The following is a 22,147-nucleotide window of genomic DNA, read 5'->3' on the forward strand; positions in this document are numbered from 1 at the left end:
TCAGTGCAGGTGCTGTAATGGTTGCAGCTCTGCCCACAACAAGAGATGGAACAGTCGCATTTTTTTGTGTTTCGCTCACAGCAACAGCTCGTGTTCAGGAAACAACCCAAATGTTATCCTCTCCTCCCTGACGCCTGACCCCTCCATTAATGTTTTCTTTCCCTCATTACGCCACGGCCGCTCCATGGATGCTCGTCCAGCTGGCTCTGAGGCCAATCTTCTTTTATCCCTTCTCTGTAGAGTCGGCATGACTTGGCAGCAGAAAGCAGGAGCTGATCCAGACCTCAGTTAGACACATCTTGTTATTTCAAACAGAGAAAAGAGCTAATTTTTTTCTCCACACCGCCCAAACGACCCCGCATCACTACCTTTGGGATAACTGAGGCATCGGCTATGGTTACAGCTCTTGGAATGTGTGTCTGGCGTCACAGTAATGAGATTTTTTTTCTATACCCAAACACTACAAACAGACTGCCATTGTGCACAAAGAGAATAAATAAAAGCACAGAAAATGACTGAAAGTGATTATTCTTTGATGAAAACCCCCCAAAAACCTTTAATATCAGTGTCCAAGAGGGGGCAGTATGCCATTAAGTGTACTGACTGAAGTGAGTGAGCTTACTTATTACAGTCTATGCACAGAGGATTGATTAAGAGTGCAATGCTCCCCCCCCATAAGTCCACCCGAACAAACAGCCAGACAAGGAACAGACTGTCCTCACTGTTCACACATTTGCATTTACATACAGGGCTTTTACACAAAAGAGAACAGCTCGATATAGATCATACCTTCCTCTCAGAGGAGGCTATTCCTGTGCCATCTTTTGATCTTGAACCCAAGAGTATTTTAAACAAATCCTTCGTGGTGTGTTGTTTTTTGAAGGGAACTGGCTTCAGAAAACTTCCAAGTTGATGTATTAATTTACAAAATCTTCAGTCACACTGGTTTTCATTTGATATGAAAACTTCACCAGGAAATCCACAGCTGCATTTTTCACTCTTTGACTTGTCAGTGTGTTTATTCCTGCAGATGCCCTTCTTTGTCTCCGAGCCCAATGTGTGTGTATATGTGCACATGATATCAAGTCTGTGATGGGGTTATCATTCAGTCCTCCTGACAGGTTAAATCCCCGTGAAAACACTGTTATTGGCGCCGCGACACCGGCTTCTCCTGCGAGCACACACACTCTGCATGAGATATCAGGTAGGGGTGCAGTTATGCAAGGACATGCGTGACAAGAAGGCACATTTATCTCAGGGGGCGAATCTCATTGATATTCTTTCTTTTCAAATCTCCTCTGCTTGACTCGGCAGTGTGCAAAGAACCAAACCTCTGAACTTTGATTGTGTATGTGTGTGTATAATATCAGAGGCTCTCAAAAGATTAAAGAAAACACACCTATATTTCAGTCATGATGTGGAGATGTGGAGTGCCCTTTTTGAAATGTCACCATCAATATGTCTGTCAAGTGGCCCAAACAGAGGAGAGGCCACGTATGTTGTCCGTGTTTTCCTGCAGGTGCTTTTTTGTGTGTGTCTTTTACAGATGTGTTCACTTTTAGACACGAGTGCCTGTTTCAGTCAGTGTGTGTGTGACTGAGGCTTCAGTCGTTATGCAACCTTGTAGAAGAAGTAATAAGAAGCAGAACCCCGCCCCGACATTAACATTTTGGCGAGGCGGTGCTGCAAAAGCTGTGGGGAAATTCTTGCTGTTAATTGGACTGTGAAGGATTTTACTGCAGATTCAGCCCACTCCCCGTGTCACTCTTCTTCTCTGCAAGTTCACCCCATGGCAAAAAAAAGCATGCTCGCTTACAGGATGTTTACTGTTTCTGTTTCTCTCTGACTGTGTTCTCTCTTCATTGAAATATTCACAGAATACAGTTTTTGCTGTCACAGTGCTGTTGTAAGGAGAAAGCAGCAAGCAGCTCCAGATATGTTTCTGTGATTTATGGGAATAATTTGACTTTCTTTTTCCTGCTCTGTAGCCTGTGATAAATGTAACACGCAGGGGATTAGTTTATCTAAGCACAGAGATTAGAACAGCTACACCGGCTCCGTCCAACAATTGCAAAATCTTCCTTCCAAGCTCACTAATTACTGCATTTAATCTTGTTTGTTTTATCATCTACTCTTTATTGATTTGTGTGGGTGAGAATGGTTTTGGGCCACTTTGTCATTTCTCCTGTGTGCATGTGCATGCATGTGCTAAACTTGACTTTTTTGTAATAGACAGACATGAAAGTTAAGAATAATCTTCTCATCCAATTCTTGTCAACCAGTGTATTTTCAACAGCTCTAATTAAATATAAGTGATATACAATGTAAACAAAAACACAACATAAATGTTCTGCAAATCACTCGAACTCTATATTTAATTGAAAACAGTATAAAGACAGCATTACCATGTTTACATGGAAGCATTTTTCTTTAGAAGTCCTTTAGACCTTTAGTAAGGCTGTTTGATGCTTAAAATAAGAAAAGAAAGAAAGAACACCTGGTGGAACATCTCAGAGGTAATTAAGTGAGATGGCAAACAGGTCAGTAGGCCAAACATGATTGGGTGATTATACCAGATTATACAAGAAAAGCTGAGTCTTTTAGAAGTAATGACGAGGAAGGCTTCACCCCTCTCTGATTTGCCGAAAGACTGTTTCAACAAATAGTTCTGCTATTTAAAGGTTACATTTTGCAACACAAAACTGCGAAGCAAATAAGGACTTTCATCACCCAGAGTAGATAATAAAAAAAGATTCAGAGAACCTGGATAAATTTCTGCACACAAGGAACAAGACTGAAAACCAATAATGCGCCACCAATACAGCACTGCATTAATAAAAAACACTAATGTGCAGTTCAAATGGCTACACAGCATCACGAAGCTTTTTCTTATTGATTGCTTTGCAAAGAAAACAACCCCTCGCTGTGCAAAACTCTTAAGTCCCCCCCCTCCATATCTTTATTTTTTGCTAGGAAAATGGGAAATATGTACAACGATTTATTGAAATGTCCAAACATACATGGAAACTCAGTATATAAGACAAAAACAGGGTTTGCACAATTCTAGCAATTCTAAGGAGGTAGAGCAGGTCACCTACTAATTGGAAGGTTGGTGGTTCGATCCCCATTTGCTCCTGTCTGTATGCCAGAGGTGTCGAACTCCAGGCAGGTTTTAGATCTCACCCTGGGTCAGCACACCTGAATCAAATGATTAGTTCATTACCAGGCCTCTGGAGAACTTCAAGACATGTTGAGGAGGTAATTTAGCCATTTTAATTAGCTGTGTTGGCTCAAGGATAGAGCTAAAACCTGCAGGATACCAGCACTCGAGGCCTGGATCTGCCTACCCCTGGTTTACCATATGGCGTTTAACAAGCTTGAAAGTTAATATTTGGTATGACCACCTTTATTCTTCAACACAGCCTGAGCTCTCTTAAGTAAGCGTTCTCATAATTTCTTTAAGTAGCCTTCAGGTTCACTGAAGGACATTTAAAGCTCTTCTTCAGACGCCTTTTGTTCTGTTTTCTCTTAAGCTGATATCGCACTGCTTAAGTACAGTTGAGGTCCTGTGTCAGATCTTTGTTGGATCTTAAGGACATGACTGTCAGACACCGTTCACCTGCTGTAGATATACACATATTGTTTTGTCCTCCACTTGTCTGTCTTCCTCAATTACTTAAGGACACACTGCACACCATGCTGATATATGCCAAATTTGCAGCAAAGAGCTCTTTAAGAATCACCTTGTTGGTGCAATGATACAGTTTCATGCCTGCCAAACAGTGCTATCTTTGACAAGTTTCATTACAAAGTTCATAAAGACGCAATTTAAAATTGGTTCTTTGCTAAGTTGTGTGCTATGTGTAAACAAAACACTGGTTTTGTCTCTAAAACGCCTGGAGAACTATTGCTCAGGACTAAAGGTTACAAGAAAGTCTGGCTCCTTGGGAAGTATAAAGAAATGAGGGGTAAATCGAGACTTTTGCACAGCACTGTACAGAAACAAAAACCCAGCAGTCCATTTGGGATAAACAGCCCTTTCCCAACGTTGTTGGAACGTGTTGCTGGCATCAGATTCAAAGTGACCCCTTCTGAAGTGGTTTTCTTTTTCTTTTTTTTTTAAACTAACACCACCAACAACACGATTTCCTTTTTTTTATTATAGTATTTATATGAGATGTATTGTCATTGTATTCTATTTTGGATATGTTAATATATAAAACATACTATCATGCTACTACAACATTAGATTTTGCTGAAGCTTGATATGATGCAACACTTTATGTTCCACACCTTTTTTTTGCCCCTTAGCAGCATGCTTCAATATGAAATGACTATGGAAAGCATATTGATAGACTTAGTTCACATTCAAGAGTTCCACTGTGAACGCACACATACCAAAACCCTGCTGGCATTAACGTTCAGTGTGAGATGAGTGTATAGCATCTGTGCCTTGCTAGCTCATCTTCACACATTTGCAATACGGTTCCTCAGACGGATGTTATCCAAACAAACATTATTTGCATCGAATGCTGATGAAACAGTGACTGATGATGATGCCAGCTCATGTAAACGGCGATGACAGGATGTTGCTTCAAAAGGAAGTTTCTGCATATGCAAAGACATTTCTCATTCTCGCAACGTGTTCGCTTCACACACAGCATATTTGTGCATCTGCTAGAAGTTCCTTTCTCCCTCTCCCCCCTGCCCCCCTCGTCCTGTCTGGCATTGTAGTAATCAGAATTGTTGTCTGAAGGCTAAAAACTGACAGAGTTACTTTCACAAGTAGAGCATTACTGCCTTCGCTATAATGGTCCACTTGATTGTCATATTTGATTAAAACTTTATTAGGATTTTTTATTTTGGAGCAGGGTGCCGCCGGTGCATCGAGCCACCTGGGGGGCTCTTCAACTGGTGGGGAAGATTGTCACATCTCGCAGGAGCTTTCCTCTCCTCAGGGGCTCTCTCTGCAGGAGGGGGAGACACAGGAGAGGTGGAGGAAGATCTCAGCCTGGGTGTTTATTGTCTTATGTAGTCTTGAAGATGAGTGGATGGTGGGGTGGGTGCAGTTTTCTCTGTGGTGGGGTTGGGTGGACTGTCCCGGGCTCTGTGGGGCCGGGAGGCGCTGCTGCGCTGGGCCCCGGTCTGGATGGGCCTGGGCCCCCTTTCCCTGGCGGGTCGCGGAGTATGGGGGTGCCTACTGGGGTCAGCGGGGGAGCTGGCCCCAGGGAGGGGTCACTTGCCCCTCCCTTCCTTCCCTCCCCATCTCCAGCTGCCTCCCTCTTCCCGCTCCACCACAACCACCCACACATGCAGGACCTTGGAGTAGGGGTATGTCACCAGGGTGCAGAGGAGGCTACCCCCCCCCCCCCCCCCCTCTGTCCCCTTCTGGCTGCCTCTGCCTCAATTTTATCCCACAACTTAGACATTCACATTACTCACACTCTCATTACACATACATGTAGGATCTTGGGGGTGGGCACGATACACGGAGTCCAAAGTACCATCAGGGTGTACACCCCACCCCTGGCATCGTTGCCCACCTCTCAATTTTAAATACACGTAGACATTGAGGGCTAGCAGGAGGGACCATGCGCTTACCTGCTGCTCTCTGGCAGGTAGCTCCATGCCCTCCTGGGTTTTAAATGCACCTTAGAACACACATGCATCAACACTACAATGAGCGGGTGGAGGGAGGTTTGGAGTCTTCTCTCACCCCCATTCTCTGCGACCTGCTGGAGCGGGGGGGCTAGGAGGAGGAGTTGGCCGTCCGGCTGCGGTCTGGAGTGTGGGGCCTCCCTGCTGCTGCGGAGTCGGGGCGGTCTGCCTCCCCCCACCACAGGGAAAAGGGAAACACCACCTGGGTCTGGGTGCAGTTCCCCCCTCCAGGGGCGGGGGCACCTAGACCCGGTTTGTAGAGTACACTTGGGGAGTGTGATCGTGTGTACAGCGTCTCTTTATGTCTGTCTCCACGTTGGTTGAGTGTGGAGTAAGTGCATATGAGGGCATGAGGGTGGGAATGGATGTTTGTATCTGTGTGTGCCTGTATGTCTGTGTCTATATGTCAGGTTGGGTGTCAGGCGCCACCTCTCTGGGGACATCTCAGGCCCTCCAAGGTTTGGAGGCCTATCTCCCCCTACCACCACTTCCCCTGCCAGTGGCGGACTCCCTCAGACATCGGTGCGTTGGTGGTTCTTTGTGTCCGGGGATGGGCGTCCAGGTACACACCGGCTCACTCCTTGGCGGCCGCTTATCGGGGCCTGGAGCCTGGGGCTCGCTCGGGCCACTTCGGAGGTGGGGTGCCCCCGGCCTATCGGCCTGGGGCTCGGTCACTCAGGCGCAGCTGGCTGCCGGCGGAGCTCACGGGCGCGTCACTGCAACTCCCCCTGGCTTCTGCTCCGCGGCTGCTGAGTGAGCCCTCATCTGGGACTCTCCTCAGCTCTTTCTGGGACAGTGGCGCAGCTGCCCCTCTGTTGGTCTTCCTTGGTCTCTTGTGTTCTGGGGGCCTCTGGATGTCTGGAGTTTTGATCTCCTCCACACCTGCTTCATGCCCTGGAGGACGGGGCTGTGGCCCCCCCACACCCTCTAGCAGATCATTACATGAAGGAACCTTTTAAAAAAACAAAAAACAAGCACGTCCATGCTCACAGGTGTACACACGGGTGATCACACCCACAAACTACACCCTTTTTGGCTCCTACCTCAAAGCACACTGTGTTCTGTTGATCTTATGTGCTGCACAATAATGTTTAATATTTAGTATTTACTGTCATATTCCCATATATCATTGTGATGTTGTTTATTCTATTACTCTTGTTCTCTTCTGCTTGTTTTCTTTTTTCTTTCTCAGCAGGTGATCCAGGTGATCGATATATGCATTTTTTTTTCTCTGCCCGTTCTGTTGGTTTTTGTCTTTTGCCCTTCTCCCCCGTCCCTCTTCTCAGCTGTTTCTCTTTCCCTCTTTCTTTCTCCCCTTCTTTCCCCCAGTCAAGTCTGTCCCGTATTCAGTAAGTGAAAATAAAATAAACAATAAAAGGTGAATCAAATGGACCATTACGGCAAGGCTGGGATGGTCAATTTGGTAAAGTAAATCCGTTGGGCATCTTTCTTTGCCTTTAGACAACAATTCTGAGGGCAAAAGAGCCAAACGGGACAGGCGCCAAAAAAAGAAAAAAAAAAGGATTTTTTATTTTGGATTATTACAACCATAACGGACAATACTGGGGGTGGAAAAGGAGGGAAAAGTTAATAATGGAAGGAGAGGACAGGGAGAGAAAAATAGAGGAGAAAAAGAGCGATAGACAAAGAAAAGGAGAGAATCTACAACAGGGAGGGGGAGTTTAAGACCTGAGCTGACACACAGACATAGACAAACACGCACACACAGACACAAACATGCATTCCCACCCTCATGCACACAAACACTCACACAAACACTCAAGTGAGAGACACATAGAAATGGATTCCATACTCACACTCCTCATACACACTCTATACTCCCAGGTCCAGGCACCAATACCCCCAGAGGGGCAATCAGCCCCCACACCCAGTAATGGTCCCATTCACTCTGGGGTGGAAACAAGCAGACAGTCCCGGTGCTTGCAGCAACAGAGCAGCCACCAGCCCAGACCCTGACCAGACGGCCAGCTCCTGCCAGACAGCAACTGGCATCAGCATGGACCCTCCCAAGAACCCTCAATGGGGGCACCAGCACCACATTGTTGGCTGAATGAATGAACAAGCCCTCCGAACGTTGTTTGTTGTGTCCATTCCCAGTGCCCTATATGTACTTGTCATGAGAATGTAAGTAATGAGAGTGTCTAAGTTGTGGAGTAAAATTAAGACACAGACGGCCATGAGGGCACAGAGAAGGAGGCCCTCCCCTGCACCTCAGTGATGCACCTGCACCTGCACACCCTGCATGTGTGGTGGTATCATGGAAAACTACACCCACCCAACATTCTGTCAACTCCTGGACTAAATAAGACAATAGACTCCCAGGTTGCGTCCATCGATCTCCCGCCTGCAGAGTGGTCTCCTAAAGGGTAGAGAGCACCTGCAAAAGATGGTAAAAACCTCCCTGGCAGCTAAAGGGCCCTCCCTGTTCAACCAGTGCACTGAAGGCTTCTGGGCGTGGCCCCAGTGCATGCACCAACCTGCAACCCTGGCAACACACCAGCCAGAACCCCAGCCCACAGACAGAGTGCCCTCCAGAACCCCAACTTGACTTGAAGTTTGCGTTGTGAGCTGATTTATTGCAGTAATGTGGCAGGAGCTGAAGGTGTGCAGAAACGCTGCTTTACCATATAGGCTATCTGTTTATGGAGCTCAAAGAACTCTACCAGACACTTGTTGAAACAGAAAAAGATTTTCAGAGTCCCCCCCCCCCCCCCCCCTTTTTTTTAAACTCACAGGCAGTTACAGTGTACAGATGCTAAACACATGTGACACTGAACTCTATATGTGTGTGACATCTCAGAAGGTACAATGGCAATGTAAATGTGTTGACTCTGTAATCCTAGCCTAAGGGGGCGACAATCAAATTTTGGAAAGTGTGAAGGACAAACTGTAAACATTGTGCGAATGAAGAAAAGCATTCGCTGTAAGTAAGCAATGAGTCCCTTTCACTTCATCGCCTCTTCGCTCATTTGATTGTGGAATACGACAGAGGCGAGCGAGCTGTCATTTCAGTGGAAGTTGTCAAGTGGCAGCTGCTGGTAGTAAGGAATAGCTCAAGGGACTGTTGACGTTAACGAGTCCACAGCAAGCCTGCTACCAGTACTCTCCACTGATGAGTGCTTTATTTTTTTGGCCTGCCAGCAATGACTTCCTTGGGCCCCTGTGTGCACACATATGCCCATCAACTCTTAAAAATCACGCTGCTCCTGTAATGAGGAAAACCATAATGGCAGATCCTGCTTGGAGCATCCTCTGGCTGTGATGGTTGCACCAGAGGGTCTATGCATGGAGAGCAGGGGAGGAGGTTGCTTCAGCCGGCAAGGCAGGCTTTCCTCATTATCCATATGTGAGAGCCACGAGGGTCGAATAACACCGAGGGTGGGGAGTCACATTAATCATGCTGTCACACACATACAGGTTCCACTCCAAAAACAGTTCACACCACTGCACGCTGCTGCAGTGCAAAAAGACAACAACCAGCCACAGTGGTGTTTAGTCTCGTACCACAGGACTCTTCAGATTTTTTTCTACTTAGCAAGCAGATCACTCTTGATAATGTTCAGGGATGTGTGCAGCACTGTTAGTCCTCCTCTGGCTCAGCAGTGCTCCATTGCACCTGCGTCTGATCTCTGTGTGGGAGGAATCCAGCTATTTCCCCTCAGTGAGCCATTGGTGGTTACCTGTTGTGAGCCTTACACAGCAAATGTTCACATATAACTCTTTCTGTGTAGTCATTCCCGGCTGTTCTGCACACAGTGCACAGGGAACAAGAGCAATAATTTGCATGAATATAGCTGTGAGAAAACACTGTGATAAAAGTCCCTCCCACCCACAGTGGAAAGCAAACTTTGATCAGGGTGCTAGAGAATAGTATCCCTGCCTCTTGGCGCTGCAGGGGCACAAGGCTACATGGGTGCAGCATTTGAGAATAGACTCAGTGCTTACTGAACAAATAGATGAGGTCAAAATGCTTTTGGAAAGTGCTCTGGGTGGGAGGCCCCTCGTTTCTCTCACTTTAAGTTGTAGCCCAGTCTGTGATGGTGCCACTGAAGGCAATTTTATTTTTATCAAACATCTAAATTATTCAGATTTTGTTAAAGATGAACAGCCGCACTTCCTTCACTTTGCATCCTGAAGCAGGCTGATAACAAGTGTGCTGCTGTGGCACGACGACGCTGCAATGCAAAATGTAGATGATGCTGTGGACTATAATTCAGCAGATGATACATTTCTCCCAGGCTCCCAGCCTCCAAAGTAATTCAATTCATTTTATTTCATTGATTTCCACTGAACACAGTAACGTCTGCCGTGGATGCGGGCAGGCAGGAATTTCTAACAATTCAGCCCCTGACAAGAAAAAGCAGCTTTGTGGACGATGACAAATAGTGACAAGTGTGTATGCGCATGTTTTATTGCACTTCTGTTTTTGTAAGATTCATTCTGAGATAGAAACCGTCTCCGCTCAATATTTCTTTGGGGCAGGTTTCGTTGTGTTTTGTATCGTAAGCAGCCTATTTGAGGTTTGAGGGTCTTTTTATTTTAAGACAATGACAGACAGTCCACCGGAGAGCCTTAAAAAACCCCAAAACTTGATGGGTAAAATGATCATTTGTGGTTGAATTTTTGCCCACATGAGATTTAGTATTTAAAGTACAATATTAACTCTCTTTTTAGCAACGTTGTAGGGTTTCACCAATTCCTGGAAGACAGATCTTCCTCTCCAGAGGCCAAAACATCCACTACGTTCAATTGGCTAATGTTTCTGCAATCTGGAAGTAGGAAGGTGTTGTATGGGATAGCAAATGGCAAAAACGATGCAAAGAAGAGAGGCGAGAGTGAACCGAAATGATAAAAATTGGGAAAGAGATTAAAGATGCTAAAAAACTCTTTGGAGAAGAAGGGAACTGAAGAGTGGATTCATTTCTTTCAGGGATTGATGTCCTCACATATATAAGAAGCACACAAACTTGTGTGTTTATTTTTTTCTTTTTGAATTCTTTCATCAGAAAATAACAAGAAGCCGTCAGCTTTGTTTGTCTTTCTGGCATTTTAACTTTTGCAGCCTTTGAAGATATTAGGATTTTTTTTTCATTAAGCCCTCTAACACGTCTGTTTCTGTCAAACTTTAGGCTGATAGGAGAACTGCTCTCTTATTCACCACATTTCAGTGTAGTTCTTTCTGAGTGTTTTGACTTTTGTTGAGAATTGTATTTGTCTCCATCCTCTTCGTCTGTGTCTCATCTTTTGCACACCTGAGCTTCCTGGAAGGTGGTTTGTCCTCCATGATATGCAACTGAAAGATGCACTCAAGCAGTTTTACATGTCAAATTCATTTTCTTAACCAGAGAAGTGCTACACATCAAATTAAAACCAGTCTGGTATGATTTGTAATAATCTGTGGTTGAAAAATGTCACACAGATATAGCTTGACGGACAACGACACTTAAACACAGAGGATGTTACAAAGAATGCTATGAAGATGCTTCGAGTACATTTTCAGCTCGGCCTCTGCTGTTTCTATTGTTGCTTCTTTCGTAAATTCCACGACTTTAGGGAAGAAGGATGTTAACATCCTCCAAGACAACCCCCCCTCAGTTTGTTCTATTAATTTGTTTTTCTTATTTGCAAATTTTATTTGTTTCAGTGTCACATTTATTCCAATAATGCGCCACATTACAAGCTTTACAGACCCAGAAACACACTGTGGTTTGAATTTTTCACAGAACTTAACATTGTGATGCAATCCACTGGATGTAGCACTGATATGACTGGTTAAAGTTCAGCTCTAAGACCCTGCCTACACTTGGTTTTAAAATGTGATTGTATACGTAGATTTCTTTGCTTTCAGTATCACTTCCACCAGAAAGTCGAGGTCTAGTATTTGAGTTTGGGCTCCTGTTTTTAATTTAATGGACATTGTGTGTTGCTTTCTGAGGGTTTCCTTGTATTTGACCTTTTCTGTTTAACCAGTATGTTAGTTTTCTTGTCTTTCCTCACTGTGACTTCCTATTTTATTGTGGTAATGACTGTCTGACTTGTCTGCCTCTCTTAATAGTGTCACCTGAGTCCATTGGGCTTTCAGGGTCTTGTTTCTCCCCCTGTTAGATGCCACTTTGCCTGTTTTCTGTCTGGTTTGTTCTCCCCTTACATTTTGTGCTCCTTACGAATCCTGGATCAGTGTTTGGACTTAGTTTGTTTCTGGATTTTGTTGCATTGGTCCTTAAAAGCTCATTTTTTGTTTATTAATCCTATCTCAGTGTCCCTGTATTTCAGTCGTGGAATCACAACACAAAGACTGTCACAAAAGTACTGTTTCAACTGTTCCTTGTGAACCAAGCATGTAGTTTATTTAGCATGACCCGTTCCAGCTACTGCTCGCTGGACAAAGTCATTTGCAACTTGCTAGCGGGCACAAGACAAGACGGACATTTTTACAGTATCATTGTTAGGGTGGGGTCAGGACAAGGAGGATTACTGAAGTGGCTTATGTAACTGATTCACAAAGCAGCTTGATGGTCATTAACGCTTGCACTGGATGTGTCCACTCATGATCTGAGGGCCCAAGATACATATTAAAACCAATTAAGCTAAATTAAATCCAGGGTCTTATTTACACAGAAAACTCTGGAGGTTTCTGGACAAGGAGAGAAGAGTAACACACTCTGAAGAAGCTGAGCACCCTTCATGGATTTCTCTGAGAGTAGGCAGCTACAAACCCTAGCCTTTCCATTATGACGGTCACGTGGTGGAGTCTCTGAAGCACTACTACTACTACTACTACTACTACTACTGAAGAGACAGTATCAAGCGTGCCTCAACATACTTGTAATTGGATTTCAGGTGCATCATAACCCTTATTTTGCAAGTGACCGCAGTTATGGCAGACGACAACCGGCCTCGAAACAACCGCACCAACACACAGTGACAAAAACATGTGACAGGCAAGACAAACGGAGCCCAATGAGCTGCCATCGGATGATAGCAACTAATTAGAGAGTTTTCTCTTCCGCTCAAGGGGCTGTCTTATGATTAAGAGAGCCCAATGAATATGTATACGAACTGAGCACAGGGATGGCAGGATCTAGGTCAGGCTGCTGGTGGATGATGAGTTGCCTGTGAAGTGAAGCAAGGAGGCATGCGGCAACACCACGCTATTCAGAGAAACCCTCAAGAGGTACTCAGATGCGAGGAACCCTAACTTTTCCAGATTATGTCTCCAACAAGTTTATGCATTCTTGGCATTCAGAGGGAGGCGGCTCATCAAGCCGACGAGCCCTAAATGACTTCTCTAGGGATCGTTTCTGTCTCTTACAGCTTGGCATTTAAATACAGCAACTGGATTCATTGATTGGACAATCTGACCGCTCTGCAAACAGAATGTGAAACATATTTTCACAAAAATGGTGGAGCGATGTCGTACGCTGCCAGAGAGAAGGCCGCCAGAGTCGTTCTATTGTTGGTGGGGGGGGGGGGGGGGGGGGGGGGGGGAAGCACACCTGCAAACCACGCAGAGTCCCTGGAGACAAATAAGCGAGAGATAAAAATAAAAAGGCAAAGATTCAACCGTGGCCCGCTGTGGTTCACGTATCCCAGTGACCCTTCAGTGGTGTCTGAGGTAAGGTGGGTGTGCAGTGCAGAGCTGCTGCTGCTGTTTTCTGCTCTCCTCTCTCTCCAGGATCATTACAAAAGAAATTACAACAGCTGACAAATTTCATAGCCTGTGCTACAAACTGCCGTGGCTGTGTACATGATCTGCATTAATAATACAATCCACAAGCTGAGTTCAAAGTTAAAATTTCCTTTGGGTATGAAGAGAAAAAATGTCTGCCACACATCCGAGTCCTCCCAGCTGTCTCAGCTGCCTAAGGAACAGATCTGTCAGAGGATATGAGGAATGACCCCAGTATTATTTTCTTTTATTAAAATGTGCAAGCATTTTTTTTCTACCACTAGCAATCACACTTGGGAATTATGAAAGGTTATATGATCCCTGTATGCACGACAGCTCTCAATAAATCCAGTTATTTCTTTCTGTTCATTTTTCTTTTGGACGGAAAACGATTGGAATAAATTACCCCGTGTTACTGTACGTGCGCAACATTTCAAAGCAGAAACCACAGAGACACAAACCTGCAAACCCTGAGCTTTTCAAAACACGCTTACGTAACTACAAAGGTATCCGTGGCTGTAATTCTCAACCTGTTATCACCGGAGACTGGCCTGACATTATCTGTGAGTTCTGCAGCTGGTTCCAGCCTTGACTTACAAGACTCTGAAACCTCCTAACTGTGCTCTATAATAAGGAATGCCTTCACTTTATAGGGCCTTGCATCTCTGTCTCAGTATAATGAACCCCCTGACAGGGGACTGGCAGGGCTTCAATACAGTAAAACAAGCCTGTTTTCTGTCCCCTGATTTTCAGCGATGGTGGAAGAGCGGCTGGAGACATCACATTTCTTGGCTCAATCGGTGTAACGGATGAATCCCTGCTACAATGATGGTGGCACACACACACACACACACACACACACACATCTATGTCATGCATATATATGCACAGAGTGCACCAGTCCCGTGATGCCCTCTGTGGTTTTCTTCGACACACAGAAGATGAATGAGCCAAAATCCCTCATTGTTCCCATCGGCATGCTAAGTGAAACCACCTCACATCAGTGCAGCTCAATTGGACGGAGCAGCAGAGTAGAAATGGACTAAACACAATTTTTCAGTTGGCTTCAATTGTTCATTTGTACTGTTATGTATGAGTTGATATCCACACACACGCACACACCTCCTCTAAGTGTAACCTGAACATCATTGCACCAGAGGGATCTAATACTCCCGTTTCCTTCTCTTTAGAGGAAGGAAACAGCACTGACAAAGTGATCGGATGGTCTGAAACGGAGAATGACAAATGTGTTTCCAGCTCAGCACAGAGGCGATGATTTATGTGATGAAAGGGAGAAGCTTTCCTTTTAGTCTTTTAGGAGATTCAGGGTTCATGTTAAAAGATGCTACACAAATAGGAGATGCTTCCTGTGCTTTTCTAGAGCTGCCAGCACAAATTGTTAGTTCAGGTTTTCCCCGTGAATTCTAAATGAAGTGACAGGCATGTTGTAGCTGCAGGGACATAGATTGACCAATCAGTAGTTGTCAGTTCCTAGATTACTCAGACTACTAAGTGAGCATGGACGTTTTATTTAAGCTAAAAGACACATAATTAGCCAAAAAGAATACAAAGCAACATCCCTGTGTACAAAGCACTAAAAGCCACGTCTAACACTTGTCATCAGACGAGGTTAAAAAACAAGCGCTGTAGTCAAAGGGAAGGCACTGTGCAAAGCAACTGAGGCGACTGTGTAAACATAGTTAGAAAACAACAGCACTAAGCAAGGTAAAAATACAAAAACAGATGCATCAACACATTTTTTTTAGTGCAAACAGCCTCACACAAACAGATTTTGGTGATTGCAAGAAGCTCTGCTGTCAGTATTTCTTCTCCATCTCGCGCTGCTCTCGCCTGATGCCAGAAGGCTGCAAATTTGTGCCTCAGTCTCTGCATTAGACATTTATTTTCCACAAGAAAGGAAAGATGAACTGAAATTAAGTGAATTCATTCGGTGTTTCTTTTTTTCTTTCTAAAACATGACTAACTTTTTGCACAGATGGCACGGTTGTCCTTGAAAAGTGTTTGCTAATCGACAGAGAGGCAAAAAAAATGGAATCAAGACCTAAAACTCAAACAGGCAAAATGCCGCCGTTAGCAACCAGGAACTTGGGAATTGTTTCCAGTAGTTCATCTGCTGTAAATTTACAGTGGGTTGCTTCAGAGATGTTCATTTCAAAGCAAATGCATGGAATGTTTTCAGACTGCACAATAAAAGTTGGTATTACAGACTCTCGAGAGTGCTCTGTCTTTATTGTAAGTCATTTCACAAAAACAGGAAATGCCAGCAGCGCAGATGCACTGATGTCATAACATTTAGTGGTATAACAAATATACAAATTCCTCCTTTAGCAAATGCAGCGCTATCACAGTAGAAAAATTAATACCAAGCAGAAGATCCACACTGAAAATTGTGCTCAGAGCTCTGTTTAATATCAATTTAATTAATCAAACAAGCCTGCGTTTTGTGAAATGGGCGCCTTTATGATAAATCCATAGCTGTAGCTGTATGAAGCATTTTAATTTCTCATTGTTTTGGTTTATTCTTCAGGTGTTTGTGTGTCAATGATTTGTTTTGTACTGTTTAGCAGGTACTCTATGTACAATCACCTGTTTCTGAAGGTATTTGAGACCAGAGGGGTAAAAAGCAGGATGAATAGTGGAATTTTACAAAACTCTCAACAGCACAGATTACTTACTTTTGTCATTTAAATAATAAAAATCTATTTTTTTCACTGTTATCATAAAAACACACACAGAAAAGTAAAATTTGAGTCAATAAACATAGTTAAATACATGCAATCTTTGGCGGCCCCCAGTCGTCATGAAGCATGCGGCTTTGTTGGGGATTTGATAATTTAAAATATACTTCATGGAGCAGAAACTACTAGCTTTAACTTTCTGTTTTTTCCACCCAGTCTTAAGTATCCTGCATCCTGCTGGAGCAGCTGATAACAGAATAGACGAGCCGGTTTTACTCCTTTAAAAACACAAAATGAAATGTGTATGTCTCTTAGATAAGAATATTTATTTGAATGCTAAATGGTGACTACAGATTTTTCAAACACAGGAGAAGGCTGTATCGCTGTAGACACACTCAGGCAGGATAACAGGTTTGAAAAATGGGATTTGACTTTCTGTCTCTTTGACTGTCTCTTTCACTGTATGTATAGATTACATTGCATTGATCAATAAGAGTTGTCACCATGGATAGATGTTTTCCTTCCTCTTTTCTTTCCATAACTGGAAATTGGAGCTAATGAAGTGCTCTGGATTCAGTGAGTTGTTGGCCTCATTTTGGGGCCCATTATATTTAATCCTTGTTTTGAGAATTAAGTATGCTGAATTGATCATACCTAATTCATATGTGCCACTGCATGGAATAACAACTATTTATGAGTTACTTTGACACTGAAGAAGACCTAAAACATGGTGACTCAGCTAAGTGCTGTGAGTGGGGTTTAAGAGTTTTTTAGACATTTATTTAGCACTGATAATTATATACTTGAAAAAGTGTCAGTCAGTCAGTATCTAAAATGATCTGTATCATGTCTGCATTCAGATTTAACTAAATAACGACCATTAAAACATAAAAACATAAACAAAACATTCGTCCAGTTATGTAATGGCGAAGTTTCACCTTCGTCTTCGACTCCAAACAAACACACTTTCTTTTTCAGGTGTTCATGTTCATCATATTTTTAACTCTATACCACAGACTGTGTATTAAAGTTGGACGCAGTCACTGTGAGATCACTGATGTGCTTGTAGCGTTTTGAAAGCTCATTGTTGATCTTTTTTTTGAGTCAGATGTCACCACATTTAGACAAGAATGAACCAATATGGACACATTCAAACACTATAATGGTGCAATGTAGCTGACTAATAAGATCCCAGACTTTCACTTGACAAACTGAAGCACAAACTTTTTTACTTTACCACACAGCAAGCCATTATTTATGGTTATTCCATTAAAAATGCTCCAAAAGACACCAACATGATCAGGAGGTCCAGTTCAGTGACTGCTGTCCCCCATACTTACTTTCACTATGTAAATAGGCGTAGAGGAGAACAGTCACACGAGAGAGCAGCTACAGTGTCATATGACCACTGCATGAACTGTTGTTTTTGGCCGCTTGATTGAAAAAGAGGAGCAGAGAAGGACATTTGTAAGAATAGTGGATTTAAAGGTTGATTTTTATCTCCATTACAGGCAAAAGCTAGTATTAAACTGAATAGTGGAACAATAACTTAATAACGATAAGGATGCACAAACAATTCAAACGCTGGAAAGCTTTCTAACCAATACTAGATGGCATAGATTCAAAAAGGTGTTGGAATCATTCCTCAGAGATTTCGGTAACAGATTTACATGATAGCGTTACAGAGTTGCTGCATATTTATTGAGTGCACATCCATAAGGTGAACCTCCCGTTCCAACACATCCCCAAAGGTGCTCTATTGGATTGAGATCTGGTGACTGTGATGGCTATTTGAGTAGAGTGAACTCACTGTTGTGTTCAAGAAACAAGTTTGAGATGATTTGAACTTCGTGACATGTTTGAAGCAGCCATCAGAAGATGTGTTCACTGTGGCCATAAAGGATTGGACATGGTCAGCAACAATACTCAGGTAGATTATGACATTTAAACTTCCATTGTTTTCATTCAAATTCTGTTGTTTTCATTCAAATTTCATTGTTTTGATTCAAACTTTGTTCTGTTCATTCTAATTCCGTTCTTTTCATTGAAATTCCGTTGTTTTCATTCAAATGCTTTTGTTTTCATTCTAATTCTACTCTTTTTCTTCAAATTCTATTGTTTGTTTTAGAATTCTGTTGCTTTCATTCAAACTCTGTTCTATACATTCTAATTCCATTGTTTTCATTCAAATTCCGTCGTTTTCATTTTAATTCTGTTGTTTGTTTTAAACTTCCATTGTTTTCATTCAAATTCCATTGTTTTGATTCTAATTCCGTTCTTTTCATTGAGATTCCGTTGTTTTCATTCAAATGCTTTTGTTTTCATTCTAATTCTACTCTTTTTATTCAAATTCTATTGTTTGTTTTAGAATTCTGTTGCTTTCATTCAAACTCTGTTCTATACATTCTAATTCTGTTGTTTGTTTTAAGTTCTTAGTTGGTATTAAGCGGCCCAGAGTGTGGCAAAAACATATCCCCACACTATTACACCACCACTGCCAGCCTGAACCTCTGGACGGGCAGGATGAACACTTTAATGGCAGTTTCTGACACTACCATCGGAATGTTGCAGCACAACGAAGACTTATCAGACCAGTCAACATTTCTCCAGTATTCTTTCATTTTGGTGAGCCTCAGTTTCCTGTTCTTAGCTGACAGGAGCGGCAAAGTAGACAACCATGCCAAGCTGATGTGCCATGTCTTCTTGACCATGTCTAGATACTTAATTGCACTGATTTGCTGCCATGTGATTGGCTGATTAGGTATCTGTGTTGATTAGCACATGTCAGGTGAAATCAATGACTATACAGTCACTATGACTAAACCAAAACTATTGTGCAGTACAGTAGATGGTAGAATCAGCAGTTAACATTAAAACTGTTGTTTAATGTTCCACTTGGTTGCAATAGATCTACATAGATGTGCATGTTGACTAGTATGACTATATTTGAGTAAATATTTGAAATACTGTTAGTGTCTGAAAAGTAGAGATATCAGGGAAATGATGTGAAGCAAAATGATCGCTGCACTGTCGCCATTATCTCGAGTTATTTTATGCTGCACAAAATAAAAATGCAAAAATGAAAAACATAGAGTAACTTGTAGCCTTTTGTTCTTGTTGGTGTCGGTTTCACCAGTGCTGCTGGAGCTGGCCTGCTGATGCTCAGATGCAGAGCAGGTGTGGGTGGTGCCACTGCTGTCTCTAACACACACACACACACACACACACACACACACACACACACACACACACACACACACACACACACTCCCCACTCCCTGCTGAGAGGGTTCACACAGTTGTAATTGCACTCCTGCCAGAGCTATAGGAAATGGGGTGGCTGCGGGCAGAATCAGAGGAGAGCCTCGCAGCAGGTGGCAGGGAGCTGAGCTCAGAAGGGAGCTTGAAATCAGCCAACCAAAGGCCACTGTGGAGCCTAATTACACAATGAACATGAATAATGATGAATCTGTGCTCTGGTGGTGCTTTGTCCGAAATATGCAGCACTCATCGCCCAATCAGCTCAAGTCTGTAGCAATAGTGGTGCCTTACCACTGTTTGTAGATCTCTCACAATGACGGATGGCCTATAGCATGGACCACATACAGACTCTATGGCTGAAATAGCTATAGTTTGTACACGTGTGGGCATTTCATTGTGTAGCAAATGTGCAGTTTAATTTGCAGTTTTTGTATGAGAGCAGGGAGTCTTTTTTTTTTTTTTTATCACTGATTACTGTGACATAACTCCCCCATAGATCTGCACAACCATGCACACATACACAGAAGTCTACCTTTGAACTGAGCTTTTGACAGGTTGCATTTCTCCTGGTTTCCTCTTGTTGTTCAATCAGGAATAATGATGAAATGCAAATGGAGCTCCCCTGAGAGCACAGCCTCCCATGCACACTCCTGAAGAAGAATATTCTGTAGGTGTGGAGGGAAAAAAAACGAAACTGTAATTGTTTTTATGAAGATAAATGAGGAAAGAGGCTGTGATTGAAGCCGCAGGAGTTTGAGGAGCTGTCCAGATGCTGAAGGAGCAACAAACAGCCTTCCAGTGAGAAATAAAAGCTGGTATCTCTGAAGGGACCCGTGTCCTTTTAACACTTGTCTTTGAACATTTTACTTTGGGTTTAATTTTCAAGCAGGGGTTTAATTTTTAGAACAGCCAAACAACCGAAACAAAAGGGAAATTTCACAATATATATATACTATAGAATTCGAGGCTATTTGCGCCCTCCGGTGCTTATTTATTTTCTGTAACTCGATTTAAAAAGCAATCTGGACCAGAATAAAAGGCGTCCGCCACCTATCTACAGCTCGAATCTGCAACGAGTGAGAGTGTAGTCGCAGCCCCGCGTGTAGGAGAATGCAGACGGGAGGGGAGGAGTTCACGTCTTTTACTTTTCAAAGCTCCTCTGGCAGAAGAGCTCAGTCTTTGCCTGGAAAACCGCGGAGTTTGGCGCTGAGGCGTCCCGGGCACGTGACCCCCCCCCCACCCCTCCTTCAGCCAGATTAATCGCTTCACCGCTGCAGCCCCCGATTAAACTTTCCATGCTGTTGCCCGTCCGACGGACAGCACTTTGGAGGTTTGTGTGGACCGTGTTCTCTCCCGCTCGCTCGCCCGTCCGCCGCGCTCCGGCTCTCCACCCTCGGCTCTCCAGGTTCAAAGGGGCTCAGGCGGCCAGTGGAGCTGGCCCGGGTCTCCAGCACGCATGGAGGGAGACGTTATGGACAAAGTGCAGGCCACGGCAACGGTCCGCGACTTCGACCCCATCAGCGGAAGCATCCCGGCCACCAAAGTGGAGATAACCGTGTCCTGCAGGTGAGTCCATCGGGGTGCTGATGCTGCCCCGTCTGCGTCAGGTTTGGGAAGCTTAGCGCGTCTTTTGGCTACATTTTTTTGTGAGAAGCACTTAAATTGGTAATTTTTTCATTTTATTTTCATTTTTAAGGCGTCATTTACCTTTTTGATGTTTTTACTTTGTTATTTATTGTTTTTTTAATAACCCTGCTTAATATTTCCCCATTAAAAAGAAGTATAAACATGCTAAACAACAAAAAACTTTCCAGCCCACCAATAAACCCACAAGCAAAAATTATTTTTAAGCAGTTAAAAAAATATATCATTAGAAATTCACCCAGCGACTAATTAGAACTGCAGTGATGTCCTCCCCCGGTTACAGTGAGCAAAAGATGCTGTGATAGAAACCAGAGCGATGCAAACTTTACGCATATTCCGCCCTAAGATTTGCACTTTGGTGTCTTATTTCCATAAATCAGGTCGGGTACGACGCTGTGTGCTGTGCACGCGCCCAGTCGCGTGCCTCGGGAGATGCCGAGCGACGTGGAGTTATTATTGGCGTGCCCGAGAGGTTTCCCCCGAGGCAGCGTGTCATGTGTCAGCCTCTGCAACTGCTTGTCAGGCTCCCCCGAAACGACTGTAGTTTGTCACCGAGACGTAAAGATGAACATTAAACAGGTTTTTCCTCCCAGCAGCCTTCAGCTGAATCCCAAAGTAGATGCAGCGGGAAAAATACCACGGATGTGACAGGAGCCTGCTCGACTGGGTAGGGTGGGGCAGCGCTGGTTGCAGGTATACGCACAGTATGTACAGTATGATGCTGAGACATATGAGAGCCTAAGCGTGCAGGAGGTGCAATTTCAATGAGAGCTGCTCATAAAATGTGATGTGAATCTGTGTTTCAATGGCCTCCCTCCAGCTCTCATGTTGCCCTGTTTCACAGTATTTAGCTCTTTTCACCTCCCGGCTACATGCATCGTTATGTGCATGTAAATGAAGTAAATAAAACCACAAGGGAGAGATTTATCAGCCAAACACCCCGCTGCCATTGTTTTCTTCCCTCGTCTGCAATATTTACTCAGTGAGTTGCCCGGAAGGAGAATTGACTGTCGATCTTGTTTAAAACTGTGATTTTTAATTTGAAATAAGCTTTGTAATCTTACCTTTGCGAGTTCAACAAACAGCTTAACAAAACCAACAAAGCCGTTAGCATGTAGCTGACCTTTTGTGACATTCTGGATATTAATTAGCCAGATTTCAAAAACGTGTCAGCTGACCTTTATTGGGCGGACAG

General features: G+C 43.6%; 1 protein-coding gene across 2 annotated transcripts in view; it reads left to right on the forward strand.

Annotated features, from left to right (window-relative positions):
• Window positions 1-20,437: 20,437 nt before the first annotated feature.
• cpne5a (copine Va) overlaps window positions 20,438-22,147 on the forward strand; it is a 93,879-nt gene continuing 92,169 nt past the window's right edge. For both annotated transcript variants that reach the window (XM_082517959.1, XM_082517960.1), the window contains exon 1: window positions 20,438-20,874. In XM_082517959.1, the coding sequence (XP_082374085.1) occupies window positions 20,765-20,874 (110 nt within the window). In that variant the 5' untranslated portion in view covers window positions 20,438-20,764. The remainder of the gene's footprint in view (window positions 20,875-22,147) is intronic.

The sequence above is a fragment of the Aulonocara stuartgranti genome, assembly GCF_965226115.1.
Source record: "Aulonocara stuartgranti genome assembly, chromosome: 20".
NCBI lineage: Eukaryota > Metazoa > Chordata > Actinopteri > Cichliformes > Cichlidae > Aulonocara > Aulonocara stuartgranti.